Consider the following 27,402-nt stretch of genomic DNA (forward strand, 5'->3'; position numbering starts at 1 on the left):
AAAATACTTGTATTTTATCGAGATACAATACTTTGCAAAAGTATTTTGTATTTTATGTTTGATACATTGGTTTTTAGAATATCTTGTGCATGTAACAAGAGAGATTTGTGTGCATCTTTTTCCCATCTCTGTATCCATTGATAGCCTATAGTAAAATATGCTCCTTTCGGCTGAGGAAGAAACCCCTAGTAAAGTTGTTGTTTAAGCACCTTCCCAACGTCAAATCCCTCGCTATCATTTTTGACACAGTTGACACAACAGTAATGGATGAAAGTCTGACGATCTGCTGTGCTGTGGCCAGTATTACCTGTGAGGAGGTACAGTCCTGTGTAGACAATAACATCAGGCCAGTATTACAGCCCTGTGTAGACAATAACATCAGGCCAGTATTACAGCCCTGTGTAGACAATAACATCAGGCCAGTATTACAGCCCTGGGTGGACATTAACATCACAATTTATTACATAATTTATGAATTAACATGTATTATTTATTTGATCATTTATGAGTTATTACCACAATTTATTAGTATACTGTACATAACTAGATAATAACAATGTCCGGTCTGATTCTCTCGCTATCAACACACTATCAACTGCAAGTGCAACTAACTTGCCTCTCAGACAGACGATCAAATGCTGCACCACTTTTGATCAGGGTCCTTACAGGACACCATACAGAGACTTCAGGAAGTAATCAGGAAGTAATCAGGAAGTAATCACACCCCTTTTGATCAGGGTCCTTACGGGACACCATACAGAGACTTCAGGAAGTAATCAGGAAGTAATCAGGAAGTAATCACACCCCTTTTGATCAGGGTCCTTACAGGACACCATACAGAGCCTTCAGGAAGTAATCACACCCCTTTTGATCCGGGTCCTTACAGGACACCATGCAGAGCCTTCAGGAAGTAATCAGGAAGTAATCAGGAAGTAATCAGGAAGTAATCACACCCCTTTTGATCAGGGTCCTTACAGGACACCATACAGAGCCTTCAGGAAGTAATCAGGAAGTAATCAGGAAGTAATCAGGAAGTAATCACACCCCTTGACCTATTGCAACATTTTACAGCCTGAATTCAAAATGGATTAAATTGAGATTTTGTGTCACTGTCCTAAACACAATACTCTACAATGTTTGTTTTTTTAGAAATGTTAACAAATGTATTTCAAATGAAAAGCTGACATGTCTTTCTTAAGTCAATAATTATTCAACCCCGTTGTTATGGAAACGCTTAAATAAGTTCAGGAGTAAACGTTTGCTCGAGTCACATAATAAGTTTCATGGACTCACAGTGTACAAATATAGTGTTTAACATGATTTTTTGAATGACTACCTCATCTCTGTAACCCCCCCACACATACTATTATATCTGTACGGTCCCTCCGTCGAGCAGTAAATTTCAAACACAGATTTGTGACTGAAAAGAAGGACGCCTGTACAGAATAAAAAATATTCCGAAACACATACATCCTGTTTGTAAACAAGGCACTAAAGTAATACTGCAACAAATGTGGCAAAGCAATTAACGTGTTGTCCTGAATACAAAGTGTTATGTTTCGAGCAAAGCCAAGACAACAGCACCCGATGTCACAGGAAGGCCAAAAACAATCATCAAGGACAACATCCACCCGAGCCACTGCCTGTTCACCCCGCTATCATCCAGAAGGCGAGGTCAGTACAGGTGCATCAAAGCTGGGACCGAGAGACTGAAAAACAGCTTCTATCTCAAGGCCATCAGACTGTTAAACAGCCACCACTAACACAGAGAGGCTGCTGCCTACATACAGACTTGAAATCACTAGTCACTTTAAACAATGGCACTTTAATAATGCATTACTCATCTCATATGTAGATACTGTATTCTGTACTATTCTATTGTATCTTAGTCTATGCCGCTCTGTCATTGCTCCTCCATATATATATATATATATATCAGTATATATATATATTCGTATTCCATTCCTTTACTTAGATCTGTGTGTACTAAATCAAATCAAATCAAATGTATTTATATAGCCCTTTGTACATCAGCTGATATCTCAAAGTGCTGTACAGAAACCCAGCCTAAAACCCCAAACAGCAAGCAATGCAGGTGTAGAAGCACGGTGGCTAGGAAAAACTCCCTAGAAAGGCCAGAACCTAGGAAGAAACCTAGAGAGGAACCAGGCTATGTGGGGTGGCCAGTCCTCTTCTGGCTGTGCCAGGTGGAGATTATAACAGAACATGGCCAAGATGTTCAAATGTTCATAAATGACCAGCATGGTCCAATAATAATAAGGCAGAACAGTTGAAACTGGAGCAGCAGCACGGCCAGGTGGACTGGGGACAGCAAGGAGTCATCATGTCAGGTAGTCCTGAGGCATGGTCTTAGGGCTCAGGTCCTCCGAGAGAGAGAAAGAAAGAAAGAGAGAAAGAGAGAATTAGAGAGAGCATACGTAAATTCACACAGGACACCGGATAGGTCATGAGAAGTACTCCAGATATAACAAACTGACCATAGCCCCCCAACACATAAACTACTGCAGCATAAATACTGGAGGCTGAGACAGGAGGGGTCAGGAGACACTGTGGCCCCATCCGAGGACACCCCCGGACAGGGCCAAACAGGAAGGATATAACCCCACCCACTTTGCCAAAGCACAGCCCCCACACCACTAGAGGGATATCTTCAACCACCAACTTACCATCCTGAGACAAAGCCGAGTATAGCCCACAAAGATCTCCGCCACGGCACAACACAAGGGGGGGGGGGCCAACCCAGACAAGACGATCACATCAGTGACTCTAGGTATACTGCAGTCTACTGCTCTACTGCAGTCTACTCTATATATTGCAGTCTACTGCAGAGATAGCATGCAAAGTAATGTCATACTCTCCAGGTCCATACCCAAACAGTTCGAACTACTAATTTTGAAAATTACTCTCTCCAGAAATAAGTCTCTCACTGTTGCCGCCTGCTACCGACCCCCCTCAGCTCCCAGCTGTGCCCTGGACACCATTTGTGAATTGATCGCCCCCCATCTAGCTTCAGAGTTTGTTCTGTTAGGTGACCTAAACTGGGATATGCTTAACACCCCGGCAGTCCTACAATCTAAGCTAGATGCCCTCAATCTCACTCAAATCATCAAGGAACCCACCAGGTACAACCCTAACTCTGTAAACAAGGGCACCCTCATTGACGTCATCCTGACCAACTGGCCCTCCAAATACACCTCCGCTGTCTACAACCAGGATCTCAGCGATCACTGCCTCATTGCCTGTATCCGCTACGGAGCCGCAGTCAAACGACCACCCCTCATCACTGTCAAACGCTCCCTAAAACACTTCTGTGAGCAGGCCTTTCTAATCGACCTGGCCCGGGTATCCTGGAAGGACATTGACCTCATCCCGTCAGTTGAGGATGCCTGGTCTTTCTTTAAAAGTAACTTCCTCACCATTTTAGATAAGCATGCTCCGTTCAAAAAATGCAGAACTAAGAACAGATATAGCCCCTGGTTCACTCCAGACCTGACTGCCCTCGACCAGCACAAAAACATCCTGTGGCGGACTGCGCTAACATCGAATAGTCCCCGCGATATGCAACTGTTCAGGGAAGTCAGGAACCAATACACACAGTCAGTCAGGAAAGCTAAAGCCAACTTCTTCAGGCAGAAGTTTGCATCCTGTAGCTCCAACTCCAAAAAGTTCTGGGACACTGTGAAGTCCATGGAGAACAAGAGCACCTCCTCCCAGCTGCCCACTGCACTGAGACTAGGTAACATGGTCACCACCGATAAATCCATGATTATCGAAAACTTCAACAAGCATTTCTCAACGGCTGGCCATGCCTTCCGCCTGGCTACTCCAACCTCGGACAACAGCTCCCCCCCCCCGCAGCTACTCGCCCAAGCCTCTCCAGGTTCTCCTTTACCCAAATCCAGATAGCAGATGTCCTGAAAGAGCTGCAAAACCTGGACCCGTACAAACCAGCTGGGCTGGACAATCTGGACCCTCTATTCCTGAAACTATCCGCCGCCATTGTCGCAACCCCTATTACCAGCCTGTTCAACCTCTCTTTCATATCGTCTGAGATCCCCAAGGATTGGAAAGCTAACGCAGTCATCCCCCTCTTCAAAGGGGGCGACACCCTGGACCCAAACTGTTACAGACCTATATCCATCCTGCCCTGCCTATCTAAGGTCTTCGAAAGCCAAGTCAACAAACAGGTCACTGACCATCTTGAATCCCACCGTACCTTCTCCGCTGTGCAATCTGGTTTCCGAGCCGGTCACGGGTGTACCTCAGCCACGCTCAAGGTACTAAACGATATCATAACCGCCATCGATAAAAGACAGTACTGTGCAGCGGTCTTCATAGACCTTGCCAAGGCTTTCGACTCTGTCAATCACCGTATTCTTATCGGCAGACTCAGTAGCCTCGGTTTTTCGGATGACTGCCTTGCCTGGTTCACCAATTACTTTGCAGACAGAGTTCAGTGTGTCAAATCGGAGGGCATGCTGTCCGGTCCTCTGGCAGTCTCTATGGGGGTGCCACAGGGTTCAATTCTCGGGCCGACTCTTTTCTCTGTATATATCAATGATGTTTCTCATGCTGCGGGCGATTCCCTGATCCACCTCTACGCAGACGACACCATTCTATATACTTCCGGCCCGTCCTTGGACACTGTGCTATCTAACCTCCAAACGAGCTTCAATGCCATACAGCACTCCTTCCGTGGCCTCCAACTGCTCTTAAACGCTAGTAAAACCAAATGCATGCTTTTCAACCGTTCGCTGCCTGCACCCGCACGCCTGACCAGCATCACCACCCTGGATGGTTCCGACCTTGAATATGTGGACATCTATAAGTACCTAGGTGTCTGGCTAGACTCTAAACTCTCCTTCCAGACCCATATCAAACATCTCCAATCGAAAATCAAATCAAGAGTCGGCTTTCTATTCCGCAACAAAGCCTCCTTCACTCACGCCGCCAAACTTACCCTAGTAAAACTGACTATCCTACCGATCCTCGACTTCGGCGACGTCATCTACAAAATTGCTTCCAACACTCTACTCAGCAAACTGGATGCAGTTTATCACAGTGCCATCCGTTTTGTCACTAAAGCACCTTATACCACCCACCACTGCGACTTGTATGCTCTAGTCGGCTGGCCCTCGCTACATATTCGTCGCCAGACCCACTGGCTCCAGGTCATCTACAAGTCCATGCTAGGTAAAGCTCCGCCTTATCTCAGTTCACTGGTTACGATGGCAACACCCATCCGTAGCACGCGCTCCAGCAGGTGTATCTCACTGATCATCCCTAAAGCCAACACCTCATTTGGCCGCCTTTCGTTCCAGTTCTCTGCTGCCTGTGACTGGAACGAATTGCAAAAATCGCTGAAGTTGGAGACTTTTATCTCCCTCACCAACTTCAAACATCTGCTATCTGAGCAGCTAACCGATCGCTGCAGCTGTACATAGTCTATTGGTAAATAGCCCACCCATTTTCACCTACCTCATCCCCATACTGTTTTTATTTATTTATTTTTATTTTTCTGCTCTTTTGCACACCAATATCTCTACCTGTACATAACCATCTGATCATTTATCACTCCAGTGTTAATCTGCATAATTGTAATTATTTGCCTACCTTCTCATGCCTTTTGCACACAATGTATATATAGACTCCCCTTTTTTCTACTGTGTTATTGACTTGCTAATTGTTTACTCCATGTGTAACTCTGTGTTGTCTGTTCACACTGCTATGCCTTATCTTGGCCAGGTCGCAGTTGCAAATGAGAACTTGTTCTCAACTAGCCTACCTGGTTAAATAAAGGTGTTCTCAACTAGCCTACCTGGTTAAATAAAGGTGAAATAAAAAAATTAAAAAAAACTAGACTACTAGGTATTTGTTGTGTAATTGTTAGATATTACTTGTTCGATTTTGCTGCACTGTCAGAACTAGAAGCACAAGCATTTCACTGCACTCACAATAACATCTGCTAACCATGTGACCAGTAATATCTGCTAACCCTGTGTATGTGACCAATAACATCTGCTAACCCTGTGTATGTGAAAAAGTCAAGGGGTGTGAATATTTTCTGAAGGCACATATCTTAAGCCCAATTCCCATAGCAGGGGTGTCGAGGTGCTGCAGCACTCCCTGATAAATTACATTCAAAATATATATAAAATAATAAAAATAACTTTTATTTTGCTTGCTGTTTGGGGTTTTAGGCTGGGTTTCTGTACAGCACTTTGAGATATCAGCTGATGTACAAAGGGCTATATAAATACATTTGATTTGAGTGCAAAATCAAATCAAATCACATTTTATTTTTCACATGTGCCGAATTACAACAGGTGTATAACATACCTACATACCTACAAACAGTACCTACACAACAGGTGTAGGTATGTAGGTATGTTATACGCCTGTTGTATTCGGCGCATGTGAAAAATTAAATGTGATTTGATTTGATTTTGCACTACTTTTGACCATAAAAAAGTTATTTTTATTTCTATATTTTAATTTTGATTGTAATGTAATTACAGTCAAATGCTTAGTTACAAGCTCTTAACCAACAATGCAGTTTTAAGAAAATAAAAAATAGTTTTAAGAAAGTAAATTTATATACTAAAATAAACTGAAATTAAAAAAATAAAGTAAAAAACCACTATGTATGGAATAGGGTCACAGGTGCCATTTGATAACGTCGATACAGATATGCTGTGTCATCCCTGAGACTCACATGGAAAGTTACCCCCCCCCCCCCCCCTTCCTCATAATGAAGTTATAACCAGTAAGAGCACCAGTCAAACACGTAGCTCCTTCACTCTACCTAGTTTAGGTTTAATCTTATCAGCTCACTGAAGACACCTGGTCCCGTCTCACACCCAGGACAAACACTATAACACGGCAGGACCTCTGAGCTGGGCCGTGAAGCAGCTCCACAACACTTTATATTGGATAGTCTGCAGCAGCAGTGAACTCCTTTGTCGGCATGTGCACCTGCGTGTGCACGATATCGTCTGGGAAACAATGTGTGTGCCCGACTTATCTCATCTATGGTATTAGACTCCCGAGTGGCGCAGCGGCCTAAGGCACTGCATCTCAGTGCAAGAGGCATCACTACAGTCCCTGGTTTGAATCCAGGCTGTATCACATCTGGCCGTGATTGGGAATCCCCTAGGGCGCGCGCACAATTGACCCAGCGTCGTCTGGGTTTGGCCGGGGTAGGCTGTCATTGTAAATAAGAATTTGTTCTTAGCTGACTTGCCTAGTCAAATAAAGGTTCAATAAAATAGTAGTCTATATGTGTCCTGAACAGTTCAACTGATCTCAGTTCTAGTAGTCTATATGTGTCCTGAACAGTTCAACTGATCTCAGTTCTAGTAGTCTATATGTGTCCTGAACAGTTCAACTGATCTCAGTTCTAGTAGTCTATATGTGTCCTGAACAGTTCAACTGATCTCAGTTCTAGTAGTCTATATGTGTCCTGAACAGTTCAACTGATCTCAGTTCTAGTAGTCTATATGTGTCCTGTACAGTTCAACTGATCTCAGTTCTAGTAGTCTATATGTGTCCTGTACAGTTCAACTGATCTCAGTTCTAGTAGTCTATATGTGTCCTGTACAGTTCAACTGATCTCAGTTCTAGTAGTCTATATGTGTCCTGTACAGTTCAACTGATCTCAGTTCTAGTAGTCTATATGTGTCCTGAACAGTTCAACTGATCTCAGTTCTAGTAGTCTATATGTGTCCTGTACAGTTCAACTGATCTCCGTTCTAGTAGTCTATATGTGTCCTGTACAGTTCAACTGATCTCAGTTCTAGTAGTCTATATGTGTCCTGAAGAGTTCAACTGATCTCAGTTCTAGTAGTCAATATGTGTCCTGTACAGTTCAACTGATCTCACTAGCCTTGGGCCGGGGATTCAACCCCATCACCACTTTATCTTCATCTGAACTAGCCTTGGGCCGGGGATTCAACCCATCACCACTCTATCTTCATCTGAACTAGCCTTGGGCCGGGGATTCAACCCCATCACCACTCTATCTTCATCTGAACTAGCCTTGGGCCGGGGATTCAACCCCATCACCACTCTATCTTCATCTGAACTAGCCTTGGGCCGGGATTCAACCCCATCACCACTCTATCTTCATCTGAACTAGCCTTGGGCCGGGGATTCAACCCCATCACCACTCTATCTTCATCTGAACTAGCCTTGGGCCAGGGATTCAACCCCATCACCACTCTATCTTCATCTGAACTAGCCTTGGGCCGGGGATTCAACCCCATCACCACTCTATCTTCATCTGAACTAGCCTTGGGCCGGGGATTCAACCCCATCACCCCTCTATCTTCATCTGAACTAGCCTTGGGCCGGGGATTCAATCCCATCACCACTTATCAGCTATGCACCTTTTAAAGGCAATGTTCGCTCCTTACCCCCGTAGCTCTGCCTAGTTCAGCCTTGATGCTTTCACTCCCCCCCCCCCGCTACCCTCAACCCCCCGCCCCGCTACCCTCAACCCCCCGCCCCACTCCCTCCCTCCCCCTCCCCCTCCACCCACCTCTTCCTCCCTCCGTGGACCTAACAACGTGCTGTTTTCCCACAGTCCCAGACTCCAGCCCAGGTGAATGTAAGCCGATGGGGGAGGGGGGGGGGCAGATAGGGGCTTCTGTGTCAAAGGTACTACAGTAGACTGTTAGAACGGACACACAGAGGGCTCTGTCCTCTCTCCATAATAGCAGGCTTCCTCTTCCTTCAGACCCCACTGAGGCAGTGGACCCACACTACATTGAACCAACCAACACAAGCAGGTAAGTTGCTCTGCTTCATGTTTCGTTTACACTATGGTTATGTCCCAAATTTGTATTTGTGTTTATTAGGGATCAGCATTAGTTCCTGCCAAGGCAGCAGCTACTCTTCCCGGGGTTTATTATGGATCAGCATTAGTTCCTGCCAAGGCAGCAGCTACTCTTCCTGGGGTTTATTATGGATCCCTATTAGTTCCTGCCAAGGCAGCAGCTACTCTTCCTGGGGTTTATTATGGATCCCTATTAGTTCCTGCCAAGGCAGCAGCTACTCTTCCTGGGGTTTATTATGGATCCCCATTAGTTCCTGCCAAGGTAGCAGCTACTCCTCCCTGGGTTTATTATGGATCCCTATTAGTTCCTGCCACGGCAGCAGCTACTCTTCCTGGGGTTTATTATGGATCCCCCTTAGTTCCTGCCAAGGCAGCAGCTACTCTTCCTGTGGTTTATTATGGATCCCCATTAGTTCCTGCCAAGGCAGCAGCTACTCTTCCTGGGGTTTATTATGGATCCCCATTAGTTCCTGCCAAGGCAGCAGCTACTCTTCCTGGGGTTTATTATGGATCCCCATTAGTTCCTGCCAAGGCAGCAGCTACTCTTCCTGGGGTTTATTATGGATCCCCATTAGTTCCTGCCAAGGCAGCAGCTACTCTTCCTGGGGTTTATTATGGATCCCCATTAGTTCCTGCCAAGGCAGCAACTACTCTTCCTGGGGTTTATTATGGATCCCCATTAGTTCCTGCAAAGGCAGCAGCTACTCTTCATGGGGTTTATTATGGATCCCCATTAGTTCCTGCCAAGGCAGCAGCTACTCTTCCTGGGGTTTATTATGGATCCCCATTAGTTCCTGCCAAGGTAGCAGCTACTCTTCCCTGGGTTTATTATGGATCCCTATTAGTTCCTGCCAAGGCAGCAGCTACTCTTCCTGGGGTTTATTATGGATCCCTATTAGTTCCTGCCAAGGCAGCAGCTACTCTTCCTGGGGTTTATTATGGATCCCAATTAGTTCCTGCCAAGGCAGCAGCTACTCTTCCTGGGGTTTATTACATCCCGAACCACCACCGAGGCTAGATGCCCACCCGGACCCTCCCCCATAGAGTCAGGTTTTGTGGCCGGAGTCCGCAGCTTTAGGGGGGGGGGGGGGGGTACTGTCACGCTCTGACCTTAGAGAGCCTTTTTATTTCTCTATTTGGTTAGGTCAGGGTTTGATTTGGGAGGGCATTCTAGTTTTTATATTTCTTTGTTGGCCTGGTATGGTTCCCAATCAGAGGCAGCTGTCTATCGTTGTCTCTGATTGGGGATCATACTTAGGCAGCCTTTTTTCCACCTTTAGTTTGTGGGATCTTGTTTTTGGTTAGTTGCTGTGTTAGCGCTACAAAACGTAATGTTCATTTAATAACTGAATGATGTACACCTACCACGCTGCACCTTGGTCCAATCCATCTCTGAACGAACGTGACACCATACAACAATATTACAATGAACGTGTGTGTAGAGTGCGTGTGCTAAAGGGTGTGTTTATGTAGGCGTGTGTCTGTTCCTGTGTGTGTGTGTGTGTTTATCTCTTCACATTCCCCACTGTTCCATAAGATGCACTTCTCCCACACCACCATCTATTTTACTAGCAGGCTTCTCCTACACCACCATCTATTACACTAGCAGGCTTCTCCTACACCACCATCTATTATACTAGCAGGCTTCTCCTACACCACCATCTATTATACTAGCAGGCTTCTCTTTCACCACCATCTATTTTACTAGCAGGCTTGTCCTACACCACCACCATCTATTATACTAGCAGGCTTCTCCTACACCACCATCTATTATACTAGCAGGCTTCTCCTACACCACCATCTATTATACTAGCAGGCTTCTCCTACACCACCATCTATTATACTAGCAGGCTTCTCCTACACCACCATCTATTTTACTAGCAGGCTTCTCCTACACCACCATCTATTATACTAGCAGGCTTCTCTCACACCACCATCTATTATACTAGCAGGCTTCTCCTACACCACCATCTATTATACTAGCAGGCTTCTCCTACACCACCATCTATTATACTAGCAGGCTTCTCCTACACCACCATCTATTATATTAGCAGGCTTCTCCTACACCACCATCTATTATACTAGCAGGCTTCTCCTACACCACCATCTATTATACTAGCAGGCTTCTCCTACACCACCATCTATTATACTAGCAGGCTTCTCCTACACCACCATCTATTATACTAGCAGGCTTCTCCTACACCACCATCTATTATACTAGCAGGCTTCTCTTTCACCACCATCTATTATACTAGCAGGCTTCTCCTACACCACCATCTATTATACTAGCAGGCTTCTCTTTCACCACCATCTATTATACTAGCAGGCTTCTCCTACACCACCATCTATTATACTAGCAGGCTTCTCCTACACCACCATCTATTATACTAGCAGGCTTCTCCTACACCACCATCTATTATACTAGCAGGCTTCTCCTACACCACCATCTATTATACTAGCAGGCTTCTCCTACACCACCATCTATTATACCAGCAGGCTTCTCTCACACCACCATCTATTATACTAGCAGGCTTCTCCTACACCACCATCTATTATACTAGCAGGCTTATCTTACACCACCATCTATTATACTAGCAGGCTTCTCCTACACCACCATCTATTTTACTAGCAGGCTTCTCCTACACCACCATCTATTATACTAGCAGGCTTCTCCTACACCACCATCTATTATACTAGCAGGCTTCTCCTACACCACCATCTATTATACTAGCAGGCTTCTCCTACACCACCATCTATTATACTAGCAGGCTTCTCCTACACCACCATCTATTATACTAGCAGGCTTCTCCTACACCACCATCTATTATACTAGCAGGCTTCTCCTACACCACCATCTATTATACTAGCAGGCTTCTCCTACACCACCATCTATTATACTAGCAGGCTTCTCCTACACCACCATCTATTATACTAGCAGGCTTCTCCTACACCACCATCTATTATACTAGCAGGCTTCTCCTACACCACCATCTATTATACTAGCAGGCTTCTCCTACACCACCATCTATTATACTAGCAGGCTTCTCCCACACCACCATCTATTATACTAGCAGGCTTCTCCTACACCACCATCTATTATACTAGCAGGCTTCTCCCACACCACCATCTATTATACTAGCAGGCTTCTCCTACACCACCATCTATTATACTAGCAGGCTTCTCCTACACCACCATCTGTTATACTAGCAGGCTTCTCCTACACCACCATCTATTATACTAGCAGGCTTCTCCTACACCACCATCTATTATACTAGCAGGCTTCTCCTACACCACCATCTATTATACTAGCAGACTTCTCCCACACCACCATCTATTATACTAGCAGGCTTCTCCTACACCACCATCTATTATACTAGCAGGCTTCTCCTACACCACCATCTGTTATACTAGCAGGCTTCTCCTACACCACCATCTATTATACTAGCAGGCTTCTCCTACACCACCATCTATTATACTAGCAGGCTTCTCCTACACCACCATCTATTATACTAGCAGGCTTCTCCTACACCACCATCCATTATACTAGCAGGCTTCTCCTACACCACCATCTATTATACTAGCAGGCTTCTCCTACACCACCATCCATTATACTAGCAGGCTTCTCCTACACCACCATCTATTATACTAGCAGGCTTCTCCTACACCACCATCTATTATACTAACAGGCTTCTCCTACACCACCATCTATTATACTAGCAGGCTTCTCCTACACCACCATCTATTATACTAGCAGGCTTCTCCTACACCACCATCTATTATACTAGCAGGCTTCTCTCACACCACCATCTATTATACTAGCAGGCTTCTCCTACACCACCATCTATTATACTAGCAGGCTTCTCCTACACCACCATCTATTATACTAGCAGGCTTCTCCTACACCACCATCTATTATACTAGCAGGCTTCTCCTACACCACCATCTATTATACTAGCAGGCTTCTCCTACACCACCATCTATTATACTAGCAGGCTTCTCCTACACCACCATCTATTATACTAGCAGGCTTCTCCTACACCACCATCTATTATACTAGCAGGCTTCTCTCACACCACCATCTATTATACTAGCAGGCTTCTCCTACACCACCATCTATTATACTAGCAGGCTTCTCCTACACCACCATCTATTATACTAGCAGGCTTCTCCTACACCACCATCTATTATACTAGCAGGCTTCTCTCACACCACCATCTATTATACTAGCAGGCTTCTCCTACACCACCATCTATTATACTAGCAGGCTTCTCCTACACCACCATCTATTATACTAGCAGGCTTCTCCTACACCACCATCTATTATACTAGCAGGCTAGGATGTGTGTGGTCTGTAATATTTGAATCCTAATCCCTGACCTCCAGGATGTGCGTGGCCTATAATATCTGACCTCTAACCTCTAACCCCTAATCCCTGACCTCCAGGATGCATGTGGCCTGTAATATCTCAATCAATCAATCAAATGTATATATAAAGCCCTTCGTACATCAGCTGATGTCACAAAGTGCTGTACAGAAACCCAGCCTAAAACCCCAAACAGCAAGCAATGCAGGTGTAGAAGCACGGTGGCTAGGAAAAACTCCCTAGAAAGGCCAGAACCTAGGAAGAAACCTGGAGAGGAACCAGGCTATGAGGGGTGGCCAGTCCTCTTCTGGCTGTGCCGGGTGGAGATTATAACAGAACATGGCCAAGATGTTCAAATGTTCATAGATGACCAACAGGGTCAAATAATAATAATCACAGTGGCTGTCGGTGCAACAGGTCAGCACCTCAGGAGTAAATGTCAGTTGGCTTTTCATATCCGATCATTCAGAGTGTCTCTACCACTCCTGCTGTCTAGAGAGTTGAAAACAGCAGGTCTGGGACAGGTAGCACGACCGGTGAACAGGTCAGGGTTCCATAGCTGCAGGCAGAACAGTTGAAACTGGAGCAGCAGCACGGCCAGGTGGACTGGGGACAGCAAGGAGTCATAATGCCAGGTAGTCCTGAGAGATGGTCCTAGGGCTCAGGTCCTCCTCCGAGAGAGAGTGAGGAGGGAGAGGGGGAATGAGAGGGAGAGAGAGATTCCGTGTGTGTGTGAGAGAGAGAGAGAGAGAGAGAGAGAGAGAGAGGAGGAAAAATAAGAGGTTCCCTTACATAAAAAAATTATTAACTCAAAAAACATGTGTATTTGTTTCCATTAGTCCTGTTGATACAGTCAGTCCATTAGTCCTGTTGATACAGTCAGTCCATTAGTCCTGTTGATACAGTCAGTCCATTAGTCCATTAGTCCTGTTGATACAGTCAGTCCATTAGTCCTGTTGATACAGTCAGTCCATTAGTCCTGTTGATACAGTCAGTCCATTAGTCCATTAGTCCTGTTGATACAGTCAGTCCATTAGTCCTGTTGATACAGTCAGTCCATTAGTCCTGTTGATCCAGTCAGTCCATTAGTCCTGTTGATACAGTCAGTCCATTAGTCCTGTTGATACAGTCAGTCCATTAGTCCTGTTGATACAGTCAGTCCATTAGTCCATTAGTCCTGTTGATACAGTCAGTCCATTAGTCCTGTTGATACAGTCAGTCCATTAGTCCTGTTGATACAGTCAGTCCATTAGTCCATTAGTCCTGTTGATACAGTCAGTCCATTAGTCCTGTTGATACAGTCAGTCCATTAGTCCTGTTGATACAGTCAGTCCATTAGTCCATTAGTCCTGTTGATACAGTCAGTCCATTAGTCCTGTTGATACAGTCAGTCCATTAGTCCTGTTGATACAGTCAGTCCATTAGTCCTGTTGATACAGTCAGTCCATTAGTCCTGTTGATACAGTCAGTCCATTAGTCCTGTTGATACAGTCAGTCCATTAGTCCTGTTGATACAGTCAGTCCATTAGTCCATTAGTCCTGTTGATACAGTCAGTCCATTAGTCCTGTTGATACAGTCAGTCCATTAGTCCTGTTGATACAGTCAGTCCATTAGTCCATTAGTCCTGTTGATACAGTCAGTCCATTAGTCCTGTTGATACAGTCAGTCCATTAGTCCTGTTGATCCAGTCAGTCCATTAGTCCTGTTGATACAGTCAGTCCATTAGTCCTGTTGATACAGTCAGTCCATTAGTCCTGTTGATACAGTCAGTCCATTAGTCCATTAGTCCTGTTGATACAGTCAGTCCATTAGTCCTGTTGATACAGTCAGTCCATTAGTCCTGTTGATACAGTCAGTCCATTAGTCCATTAGTCCTGTTGATACAGTCAGTCCATTAGTCCTGTTGATACAGTCAGTCCATTAGTCCTGTTGATACAGTCAGTCCATTAGTCCATTAGTCCTGTTGATACAGTCAGTCCATTAGTCCTGTTGATACAGTCAGTCCATTAGTCCTGTTGATACAGTCAGTCCATTAGTCCATTAGTCCTGTTGATACAGTCAGTCCATTAGTCCTGTTGATACAGTCAGTCCATTAGTCCTGTTGATACAGTCAGTCCATTAGTCCATTAGTCCTGTTGATACAGTCAGTCCATTAGTCCATTAGTCCTGTTGATACAGTCAGTCCATTAGTCCTGTTGATACAGTCAGTCCATTAGTCCATTAGTCCTGTTGATACAGTCAGTCCATTAGTCCATTAGTCCTGTTGATACAGTCAGTCCATTAGTCCTGTTGATACAGTCAGTCCATTAGTCCTGTTGATACAGTCAGTCCATTAGTCCATTAGTCCTGTTGATACAGTCAGTCCATTAGTCCTGTTGATACAGTCAGTCCATTAGTCCTGTTGATACAGTCAGTCCATTAGTCCATTAGTCCTGTTGATACAGTCAGTCCATTAGTCCTGTTGATACAGTCAGTCCATTAGTCCTGTTGATACAGTCAGTCCATTAGTCCATTAGTCCTGTTGATACAGTCAGTCCATTAGTCCTGTTGATACAGTCAGTCCATTAGTCCTGTTGATACAGTCAGTCCATTAGTCCATTAGTCCTGTTGATACAGTCAGTCCATTAGTCCATTAGTCCTGTTGATACAGTCAGTCCATTAGTCCTGTTGATACAGTCAGTCCATTAGTCCATTAGTCCTGTTGATACAGTCAGTCCATTAGTCCATTAGTCCTGTTGATACAGTCAGTCCATTAGTCCTGTTGATACAGTCAGTCCATTAGTCCTGTTGATACAGTCAGTCCATTAGTCCATTAGTCCTGTTGATACAGTCAGTCCATTAGTCCTGTTGATACAGTCAGTCCATTAGTCCTGTTGATACAGTCAGTCCATTAGTCCATTAGTCCTGTTGATACAGTCAGTCCATTAGTCCTGTTGATACAGTCAGTCCATTAGTCCTGTTGATACAGTCAGTCCATTAGTCCTGTTGATACAGTCAGTCCATTAGTCCTGTTGATACAGTCAGTCCATTAGTCCTGTTGATACAGTCAGTCCCAGGATGTGTTGCGTGTCAGCAGTTTTCAAGATATTAGACTTTCAAGAAGCAAAGTGTCATGAAGCATTTTGCATCATAAAGTTGCACCATCGAGAGCATCCTGACGGGTTGCATCACCGCCTGGTATGGCAACTGTTCGGCATCCGATCGTAAGGCGCTACAGAGTGCGCACGGCCCAGTACATCACTGGGGCCAAGCTTTCTGCCATCCAGGACATACTAGGCAGTGTCAGAGGAAGGCCCAAAAAATTGTCAAAGACTCCAGTCACCCCAGTCATAGACTGTTTTCTGCTACCGCACAGCAAGCGGTACCGGAGCGCCAAGTCTAGGACCAAATGGTCTCAGAGCTCTACGGACAATTCCTTCAACCTCATGGCTTGGTTTTTGCTCTGACATTCACTGTCAACTGTGGTTATCTCGATATAGGACTCGTTTTACTGTGGATATAGATACTTTTGTACCTGTTTCCTCCAGCATCTTCACAAGGTCCTTTGCTGTTGTTCTGGGATTGATTTGCACTTTTCGCACCAAAGTACGTTCATCTCTAGGAGACAGAATGCGTCTCCTTCCTGAGCGGTATGACGTCTGCCTGGTCCCATGGTGTTTATACTTGCGTACTATTGTTTGTACAGATTAACTTAGTACCTTCATGTGTTTGGAAATTACTCCCAAGGATGAACCAGACTTGTGGAAGTCTACAATTTTCTTCTGAGGTCTTGGCTGATTTCTTTTGATTTTCCCATGATGTCAGGCACTGAGTTTGAAGGTAGGCCTTGAAATACATCCACAGGTACACCTCCAATTGACTCAAATTATGTCAATTAGCCTATCAGAAGCTTCTAAAGCCATGACATAATTTTCTGGAATTTTCCAAGCTGTTTAAAGGCACAGTCAACTTAGTGTATGTAAACCTCTGACCCACTGGAATTGTGATACAGTGAATTATAAGTGAAATAATCTGTCTGTAAACAATTGTTGTAAAAATTACTTGCACAAAGTAGATGTCCTAACCGACTTGCCAAAACTATAGTTTGTTAACAATACATTTGTGGGGGGGTTGAAAAACGAGTTTTAATGACTCCAACCTAAGTGTATGTAAACTTCCCACTTCAACTGTCTGTCTCCATCACCTCCCTTTGGTTCCTTCCCTGTATCTGTCCCTCCCTGTGGTTCCTTCCCCAGGCGTTATTGTTTCTGGTCCAGTGTTCATGTCTGTACCCGTGTTCCTTGTTTTGTTCTAAGTTCATTTATTAAATACACTCCCTGAACCTGCTTCCCGACTCCCAGCGTTACAGTTCCATCTAGTCTATCTATATCATCTATGATATACATCTCGTCTATGAGACCAGGCTGAATATCTAGTCTATCTATATCATCTATGATATACATCTCGTCTATGAGACCAGGCTGAATATCTAGTCTATCTATATCATCTATGATATACATCTCGTCTATGAGACCAGGCTGAATATCTAGTCTATCTATATCATCTATGATATACATCTCATCTATGAGACCAGGCTGAATATCTAGTCTATCTATATCATCTATGATATACATCTCGTCTATGAGACCAGGCTGAATATCTAGTCTATCTATATCATCTATGATATACATCTCGTCTATGAGACCAGGCTGAATATCTAGTCTATCTATATCATCTATGATATACATCTCGTCTATGAGACCAGGCTGAATATCTAGTCTATCTATGTCATCTATGATATACATCTCGTCTATGAGACCAGGCTGAATATCTAGTCTATCTATATCATCTATGATATACATCTCGTCTATGAGACCAGGCTGAATATCTAGTCTATCTATATCATCTATGATATACATCTCGTCTATGAGACCAAGCTGAATATCTAGTCTATCTATATCATCTATGATATACATCTCGTCTATGAGACCAGACTGAATATCTAGTCTATCTATATCATCTATGATATACATCTCGTCTATGAGACCAGGCTGAATATCTAGTCTATCTATATCATCTATGATCATCAACATCTCGTCTATGAGACCAGGCTGAATATCTAGTCTATCTATATCATCTATGATATACATCTCGTCTATGAGACCAGGCTGGATATCTAGTCTATCTATATCATCTATGATATACATCTCGTCTATGAGACCAGACTGAATATCTAGTCTATCTATATCATCTATGATATACATCTCATCTATGAGACCAGGCTGAATATCTAGTCTATCTATATCATCTATGATATACATCTCGTCTATGAGACCAGGCTGAATATCTAGTCTATCTATATCATCTATGATATACATCTCGTCTATGAGACCAGGCTGAATATCTAGTCTATCTATATCATCTATGATATACATCTCGTCTATGAGACCAGGCTGAATATCTAGTCTATCTATATCATCTATGATATACATCTCGTCTATGAGACCAGGCTGAATATCTAGTCTATCTATATCATCTATGATATACATCTCGTCTATGAGACCAGGCTGAATATCTAGTCTATCTATATCATCTATGATATACATCTCGTCTTTGAGACCAGGCTGAATATCTAGTCTATCTATATCATCTATGATATACATCTCGTCTATGAGACCAGGCTGAATATCTAGTCTATCTATATCATCTATGATATACATCTCGTCTATGAGACCAGGCTGAATATCTAGTCTATCTATATCATCTTTGATATACATCTCGTCTTTGAGACCAGGCTGAATATCTAGTCTATCTATATCATCTATGATATACATCTCGTCTATGAGACCAGGCTGAATATCTAGTCTATCTATATCATCTATGATATACATCTCGTCTATGAGACCAGGCTGAATATCTAGTCTATCTATATCATCTATGATATACATCTCGTCTATGAGACCAGGCTGAATATCTAGTCTATCTATATCATCTATGATATACATCTCGTCTATGAGACCAGGCTGAATATCTAGTCTATCTATATCATCTATGATATACATCTCGTCTCTGAGACCAGGCTGAATATCTAGTCTATCTATATCATCTATGATATACATCTCGTCTATGAGACCAGGCTGAATATCTAGTCTATCTATATCATCTATGATATACATCTCGTCTATGAGACCAGGCTGAATATCTTGAAAAACTTGACTGCTGTAAAACATTTTGGAACTGATTAATGAAGATATTAAATCTTTAACTCTCCATTCCGGTGTTTTTCTCTCTCCCTCCCCACCTCCCTCTCTCCCTCTCTCCCTCCCCACCTCCCTCTCTCCCTCCCCACCTCCCTCTCTCCTTCCCTCTCTCCCTCCCCACCTCCCTCCCTCCCTCTCTCCCCACCTCCCTCCCTCCCTCCCTCTCTCCCCACCTCTCTCCCTCCCCACCTCCTTCTCTCCCTCCCCACCTCCCTCCCCACCTCCCTCTCTCCCTCCCCACCTCCTTATCTCCCTCCCCACCTCCCTCTCTCTCTCCCCACCTCCCTCTCTCCCTCCCCACCTCCCTCCTTCCCTCCCCACCTCCCCCCCTCCCTCCCCACCTCCCTCCCTTCCTCCCTCCCTCCCTTCCTCCCTCCCCACCTCTCTCCCCCCCACCTCCCCTCCTCCCTCCCTTCCTCCCTCCCCACCTCCCTCCACCCCCCACCTCCCTCCCTCCCTCCCTCCCTCTCTTCTAGCTGTGGGAAACTTTGTTTTGATTCCTCAACACACGTCTCCAGACTCTGCAGTGAAGGAGGTTGATGCTCTGTACGATGTGGCCACTGACGTCAGAGCTCGCTGGAACACCAATGTGACTATACAACACACACACACACACACACACACACACACACACACACACACACTGACACGTGTATACTGACTCCACACACACACTGACAAATGTATACTGACTCCACACACACACGGACATATAACCATCATTTACACTGAGTGTACAAAACATTAAGAACCCCTTCATACTATTGAGTTCTAGAATTTAAATGTATTCCATGTTGAGATTCAATCCCAATATGACCCTTTATATTCATCACAGAAGACTGAAATATAACACAACTGTTAGACATAGAAACACCAGATTCCCCAATATGACCCTTTATATTCACCACAGAAGACTGAAATATAACACAACTGTTAGACATAGAAACACCAGATTCCCCAATATGACCCTTTATATTCATCACAGAAGACTGAAATATAACACAACTGTTAGACATAGAAACACCAGATTCCCCAATATGACCCTTTATATTCATCACAGAAGACTGAAATATAACACAACTGTTAGACATAGAAACACCAGATTCCCCAATATGACCCTTTATATTCATCACAGAAGACTGAAATATAACACAACTGTTAGACATAGAAACACCAGATTCCCCAATATGACCCTTTATATTCACCACAGAAGACTGAAATATAACACAACTGTTAGACATAGAAACACCAGATTCCCCAATATGACCCTTTATATTCATCACAGAAGACTGAAATATAACACAACTGTTAGACATAGAAACACCAGACTCCCCAATATGACCCTTTATATTCATCACAGAAGACTGAAATATAACACAACTGTTAGACATAGAAACACCAGATTCCCCAATATGACCCTTTATATTCACCACAGAAGACTGAAATATAACACAACTGTTAGACATAGAAACACCAGATTCCCCAATATGACCCTTTATATTCACCACAGAAGACTGAAATATAACACAACTGTTAGACATAGAAACACCAGATTCCCCAATATGACCCTTTATATTCATCACAGAAGACTGAAATATAACACAACTGTTAGACATAGAAACACCAGACTCCCCAATATGACCCTTTATATTCATCACAGAAGACTGAAATATAACACAACTGTTAGACATAGAAACACCAGATTCCCCAATATGACCCTTTATATTCATCACAGAAGACTGAAATATAACACAACTGTTAGACATAGAAACACCAGATTCCCCAATATGACCCTTTATATTCATCACAGAAGACTGAAATATAACACAACTGTTAGACATAGAAACACCAGATTCCCCAATATGACCCTTTATATTCATCACAGAAGACTGAAATATAACACAACTGTTAGACATAGAAACACCAGATTCCCCAATATGACCCTTTATATTCATCACAGAAGACTGAAATATAACACAACTGTTAGACATAGAAACACCAGATTCCCCAATATGACCCTTTATATTCATCACAGAAGACTGAAATATAACACAACTGTTAGACATAGAAACACCAGATTCCCCAATATGACCCTTTATATTCATCACAGAAGACTGAAATATAACACAACTGTTAGACATAGAAACACCAGATTCCCCAATATGACCCTTTATATTCATCACAGAAGACTGAAATATAACACAACTGTTAGACATAGAAACACCAGATTCCCCAATATGACCCTTTATATTCACCACAGAAGACTGAAATATAACACAACTCTGGCATAGAAACAACAGATTTCCGTCGTAACAAATTATGCATCTTTATTCATGCCCAGTCATGTGAAATCCATAGATGAATGAATTTATTTAAATTGACTCATGTCCTTATATGAACTGTAACTCAGTAAAATCTTTGAAATTGTTGCATGTTGGGTTTATTGTTTTGTTCAGTGTTGTACTACATTGATGTTGATTGTTGCATTGTGGGGGTTTAGAGTTTACAAGATAAAAGGCATTTCACTGTCCTGTGCACATAACATTAAAACATGAAACTTGACTTGCACACAAAGGTTTGATCGATTGATGAATTGATTGATTGATTGGTCGATTGATTGATTGGTCAATTGATTGATTGATTAATTGATTGATTGATTGATTGGTCGATTAATTGATTAATTGATTGATTGGTCGATTGATTGATTGATTCATTGATTGATTGGTGAATTGATTGATTTATGAATTGATTGATTGATTAATTGATTGATTGATTAATTGATTGATTGATTGGTTTATGAATTGATTGATTGATTGATGAATTGATTGATTGATTGATTGATTGGTTGATTGGCAGGACATAGTGCTGCTGGGGGACTTCAACGCAGGCTGTCGCTACGTCAGTGGATCAGACTGGCAGCTGATACGTCTCTTCACAGACCACAGATACCACTGGCTGATACCTGACCACGCTGACACCACGGTCTCTAACACCGACTGTCCCTACGACAGGTCAGAGACACCTATACACCTATACACACACACACACACTGGCTAATACCTGACCATGCTGACACCACGGTCTCTAACACCGACTGTCCCTACGACAGGTCAGAGACACCTATACACCCATACACACACACACACACTGGCTGATACCTGACCACGCTGACACCACGGTCTCTAACACCGACTGTCCCTACGACAGGTCAGAGACACCTATACACCCATACACACACTGGCTGATACCTGACCACGCTGACACCACGGTCTCTAACACCGACTGTCCCTACGACAGGTCAGAGACACCTATACACCTATACACACACACACACTGGCTGATACCTGACCACGCTGACACCACGGTCTCTAACACCGACTGTCCCTACGACAGGTCAGAGAAACCTGTACACCTATACACACACTGGCTGATACCTGACCACGCTGACACCACGGTCTCTAACACCGACTGTCCCTACGACAGGTCAGGGACACCCATGCACCTACACACACACACACACTCACACACACACAAACTCACACACACACAAACTCACAAACTCACACACTCCCTCACACACAAACTCACACACTCACACACACTCAAACTCACTCACTCACACTCACTCACTCACTCACTCACTCACTCACTCACTCACTCACTCACTCACTCACTCACTCACACACAAACTCACTCACACACAAACTCACTCACACACGCACACACTCACACACAAACTCACACACAAACTCACACACAAACTCACACACTCACTCACAGACTAACTGTTGGTCTGGTTGTGAAGGGTGGTGGCCACCACTGAGATGATGAGAGGAGTGGTCCCTGGGTCGGCTGAGGTGTTCAACTACATGACTCACCTGAAGCTCAGCCACAGCACGGTAACAACTCTTAACCCTTAAAGGTGGACTCAGTCAGATGATGTGGCACGAAGTCAACACAATATCGGGTCAATCTACACAACTGATAGCATTGAAGCGCGAGGCTAAACTTTCAATGTTTATGTTTTATTGTCTCATACACCGGATAGGTGCAGTGTAATGTGTTGTTCTACAGGGTCAGTCATAGTAGTATGATAGGTGTTGTTTTACAGGGTCAGTCATAGTAGTATGATAGGTGTTGTTTTACAGGGTCAGTCATAGTAGTATGATATGTGTTGTTTTACAGGGTCAGTCATAGTAGTATGATAGGTGTTGTTGTACAGGGTCAGTCATAGTAGTATGATAGGTGTTGTTTTACAGGGTCAGTCATAGTAGTATGATAGGTGTTGTTTTACAGGGTCAGTCATAGTAGTATGATAGGTGTTGTTTTACAGGGTCAGTCATAGTAGTATGATAGGTGTTGTTTTACAGGGTCAGTCATAGTAGTATGATAGGTGTTGTTTTACAGGGTCAGTCATAGTAGTATGATAGGTGTTGTTTTACAGGGTCAGTCATAGTAGTATGGTAGGTGTTGTTTTACAGGGTCAGTCATAGTAGTATGATAGGTGTTGTTTTACAGGGTCAGACATAGTAGTATGATAGGTGTTGTTTTACAGGGTCAGTCATAGTAGTATGATAGGTGTTGTTTTACAGGGTCAGTCATAGTAGTATGATAGGTGTTGTTTTACAGGGTCAGTCATAGTAGTATGATAGGTGTTGTTTTACAGGGTCAGTCATAGTAGTATGAAAGGTGTTGTTTTACAGGATCAGTCATAGTAGTACTTCACCCCTGGAGCGAATCAGGGTTAAGTGCCTTGCTCGAGGCCACATGGACAGATTTTTCACCTTGTCGGCTCTGGTATTCGAACCGGCAACATTTGGGTTACTGGACCAACGCTCTAACCCAGTGGTCACCAACTACTGGTCGATGAAGCTGTAGGAACGTTGATTTGAGACATTCGATTGGCCAGCGCAGTATGAGAACTCGATTAAGCCACAGATCTCCCGGTCCGCCGGGTAGGCGGAGTTTGTCTTTTCAGACAAATGATTCGGTTCAAAATGGGAATCAAGTGCACCTACCGCCAACAGGGTTTCTGAATCAAGTGCACCAACCACCAACAGGGATTCTGAATCCAGTGCACCAACCACCAACAGGGATTCTGAATCCAGTGCACCAACCACCAACAGGGATTCTGAATCCAGTGCACCAACCACCAACAGGGATTCTGAATCAAGTGCACCAACCACCAACAGGGATTCTGAATCAAGTGCACCAACCACCAACAGGGATTCTGAATCCAGTGCACCAACCACCAACAGGGATTCTGAATCAAGTGCACCAACCACCAACAGGGATTCTGAATCCAGTGCACCAACCACCAACAGGGATTCTGAATCAAGTGCACCAACCACCAACAGGGATTCTGAATCCAGTGCACCAACCACCAACAGGGATTCTGAATCCAGTGCACCAACCACCAACAGGGCAACACAAATACAACAACAAAAGTCAAACAAGCCTTTATCGTTGGCTTTCCGACAGAAATGTTTGGTGATCGACTAGGAATGCCTTGAAGATCGACCAGTGGATGGCGATCGACCCAGTTGGTGACCACTGCTCTAACCAATAGGCTACCTGCCCTAAACTTCTCCTCTGCTCAGGTCCCGTAGCTACCACGTTGTAGCAGCGTGAAGAGCACCTGTGCAGGTACATTTTGGGACTGTGTCAAGAGCAAAGTCCCAGCAAGGGCTAATTTCAACGTCATCTCACTGAGTCTACCTTTAACCAAAAAAAATTATATTTTGGGTTGTTGAAGATTTATTTCTTAGCCGTTCATATGGTACAAGGATTCTCTACACTTGCTAGTTTTGTCACATACAATGAAATTAGGGGAACTGTTAGAATTTTAGCAACCAGGAAATGGAGGAGCGATTTCTGCATATTTCCCCTTAAACTCAAGTCAGGCTTCCCCTCAACAGTAAATAAACTCTTATCTCTAGTCTGTGCATTTCTACACAATTTAAAAACTCTCAGCAAAAACAAGCAAAATTGACTCAGTCAATAAGAGACTGAACATTCACCTCAGTCAATAAGAGACTGAACATTCACCTCAGTCAATAGGAGACTTAACATTCACCTCAGTCAATAAGAGACTGAACATTCACCTCAGTCAATAATAGACTGAACATTCACCTCAGTCAATAGGAGACATTCACCTCAGTCAATAAGAGACTGAACATTCACCTCAGTCAATAATAGACTGAACATTCACCTCAGTCAATAGGAGACATTCACCTCAGTCAATAGGAGACTGAACATTCACCTCAGTCAATAATAGACTGAACATTCACCTCAGTCAATAAGAGACTGAACATTCACCTCAGTCAATAAGAGACTGAACATTCACCTCAGTCAATAGGAGACTGAACATTCACCTCAGTCAATAAGAGACTGAACATTCACCTCAGTCAATAGGAGACTGAACATTCACCTCAGTCAATAAGAGACTGAAAATTCACCTCAGTCAATAAGAGACTGAACATTCACCTCAGTCAATAGGAGACTGAACATTCACCTCAGTCAATAGGAGACATTCACCTCAGTCAATAGGAGACTGGACATTCACCTCAGTCAATAAGAGACTGAACATTCACCTCAGTCAATAAGAGACTAAACATTCACCTCAGTCAATAGGAGACTGAACATTCACCTCAGTCAATAGGAGACATTCACCTCAGTCAATAGGAGACTGGACATTCACCTCAGTCAATAAGAGACTGAACATTCACCTCAGTCAATAGGAGACTGAACATTCACCTCAGTCAATAAGAGACTGAACATTCACCTCAGTCAATAAGAGACTGAACATTCACCTCAGTCAATAAGAGACTGAACATTCACCTCAGTCAATAAGAGACATTCACCTCAGTCAATAAGAGACTGAACATTCACCTCAGTCAATAGGAGACTGAACATTCACCTCAGTCAATAGGAGACTGAACATTCACCTCAGTCAATAGGAGACTGAACATTCACCTCAGTCAATAAGAGACTGAAAATTCACCTCAGTCAATAAGAGACTATACATTCACCTCAGTCAATAAGAGACTGAACATTCACCTCAGTCAATAAGAGACTGAACATTCACCTCAGTCAATAAGAGACTGAACATTCACCTCAGTCAATAGGAGACATTCACCTCAGTCAATAGGAGACTGAACATTCACCTCAGTCAATAGGAGACTGAACATTCACCTCAGTCAATAAGAGACTGAACATTCACCTCAGTCAATAGGAGACTGAACATTCACCTCAGTCAATAGGAGACTGAACATTCACCTCAGTCAATAAGAGACTGAACATTCACCTCAGTCAATAGGAGACTGAACATTCACCTCAGTCAATAAGAGACTGAACATTCACCTCAGTCAATAAGAGACTGAACATTCACCTCAGTCAATAAGAGACTGAACATTCACCTCAGTCAATAAGAGACTGAACATTCACCTCAGTCAATAAGAGACTGAACATTCACCTCAGTCAATAGGAGACTTAACATTCACCTCAGTCAATAAGAGACTGAACATTCACCTCAGTCAATAAGAGACTGAACATTCACCTCAGCCAATAAGAGACTGAACATTCACCTCAGCCAATAGGAGACAGCTACTTGTATTCGCCTTCTAATCAGGATGATTTTAGTAGCCCATTTTAAATGTTTGGTGTTGAGCTAGGTAGAGTAACAGTGTCTTACCGGTACAGCTCTACTCTCTCTCCCCCTCTCAGGCATTGGCTGTCAGCGACCACTACCCCGTTGAGGTGAAGCTGATTGGTCACGCCCCTGCTGCATGAGCCCGCCTCCAGGAAGTGTTCCGACACTCTCAAATGGCACCCTATTCGCTGCGTAGTGCACTACTTTGGACCAGAGCCTTCTATAGAGAATAGGGTGCCAGTTGAGTGTCATCGCCATGACGCGTTTCAATAAAACTCAGTCTAACTGTTA

The 27,402-nt window shown here is 43.6% G+C and overlaps 1 protein-coding gene across 1 annotated transcript; it reads left to right on the top strand.

Moving 5' to 3' along the window:
• The first annotated feature begins 263 nt into the window (after positions 1–263).
• dnase1 (deoxyribonuclease I) lies at positions 264–27,402 on the top strand. The gene is made up of 5 exons (XM_090194377.1): positions 264–309; positions 19,937–20,049; positions 22,317–22,471; positions 23,266–23,359; positions 27,186–27,402. The coding sequence occupies exons 1-5, from the start codon at positions 264–266 to the stop codon at positions 27,249–27,251; spliced, it is 474 nt and encodes a 157-aa protein (XP_090050503.1). The 3' UTR covers positions 27,252–27,402.

Source organism: Oncorhynchus mykiss, chromosome 13 (assembly GCF_057628025.1).
Source record: "Oncorhynchus mykiss isolate SJ-2025 chromosome 13, ASM5762802v1, whole genome shotgun sequence".
Classification (NCBI taxonomy): Eukaryota; Metazoa; Chordata; class Actinopteri; order Salmoniformes; family Salmonidae; genus Oncorhynchus; species Oncorhynchus mykiss.

Bases quoted from the DNA above. Each gene is read 5' to 3' on its own strand.
- dnase1 (XM_090194377.1), top strand. From the start codon at position 264: ATGGATGAAAGTCTGACGATCTGCTGTGCTGTGGCCAGTATTACCT. The intron at 310-19,936 runs GTGAGGAGGTAC...CCTCTCTTCTAG, and splicing joins TGCTGTGGCCAGTATTACCT to CTGTGGGAAACTTTGTTTTG. The intron at 23,360-27,185 runs GTAACAACTCTT...TCCCCCTCTCAG, and splicing joins TGAAGCTCAGCCACAGCACG to GCATTGGCTGTCAGCGACCA.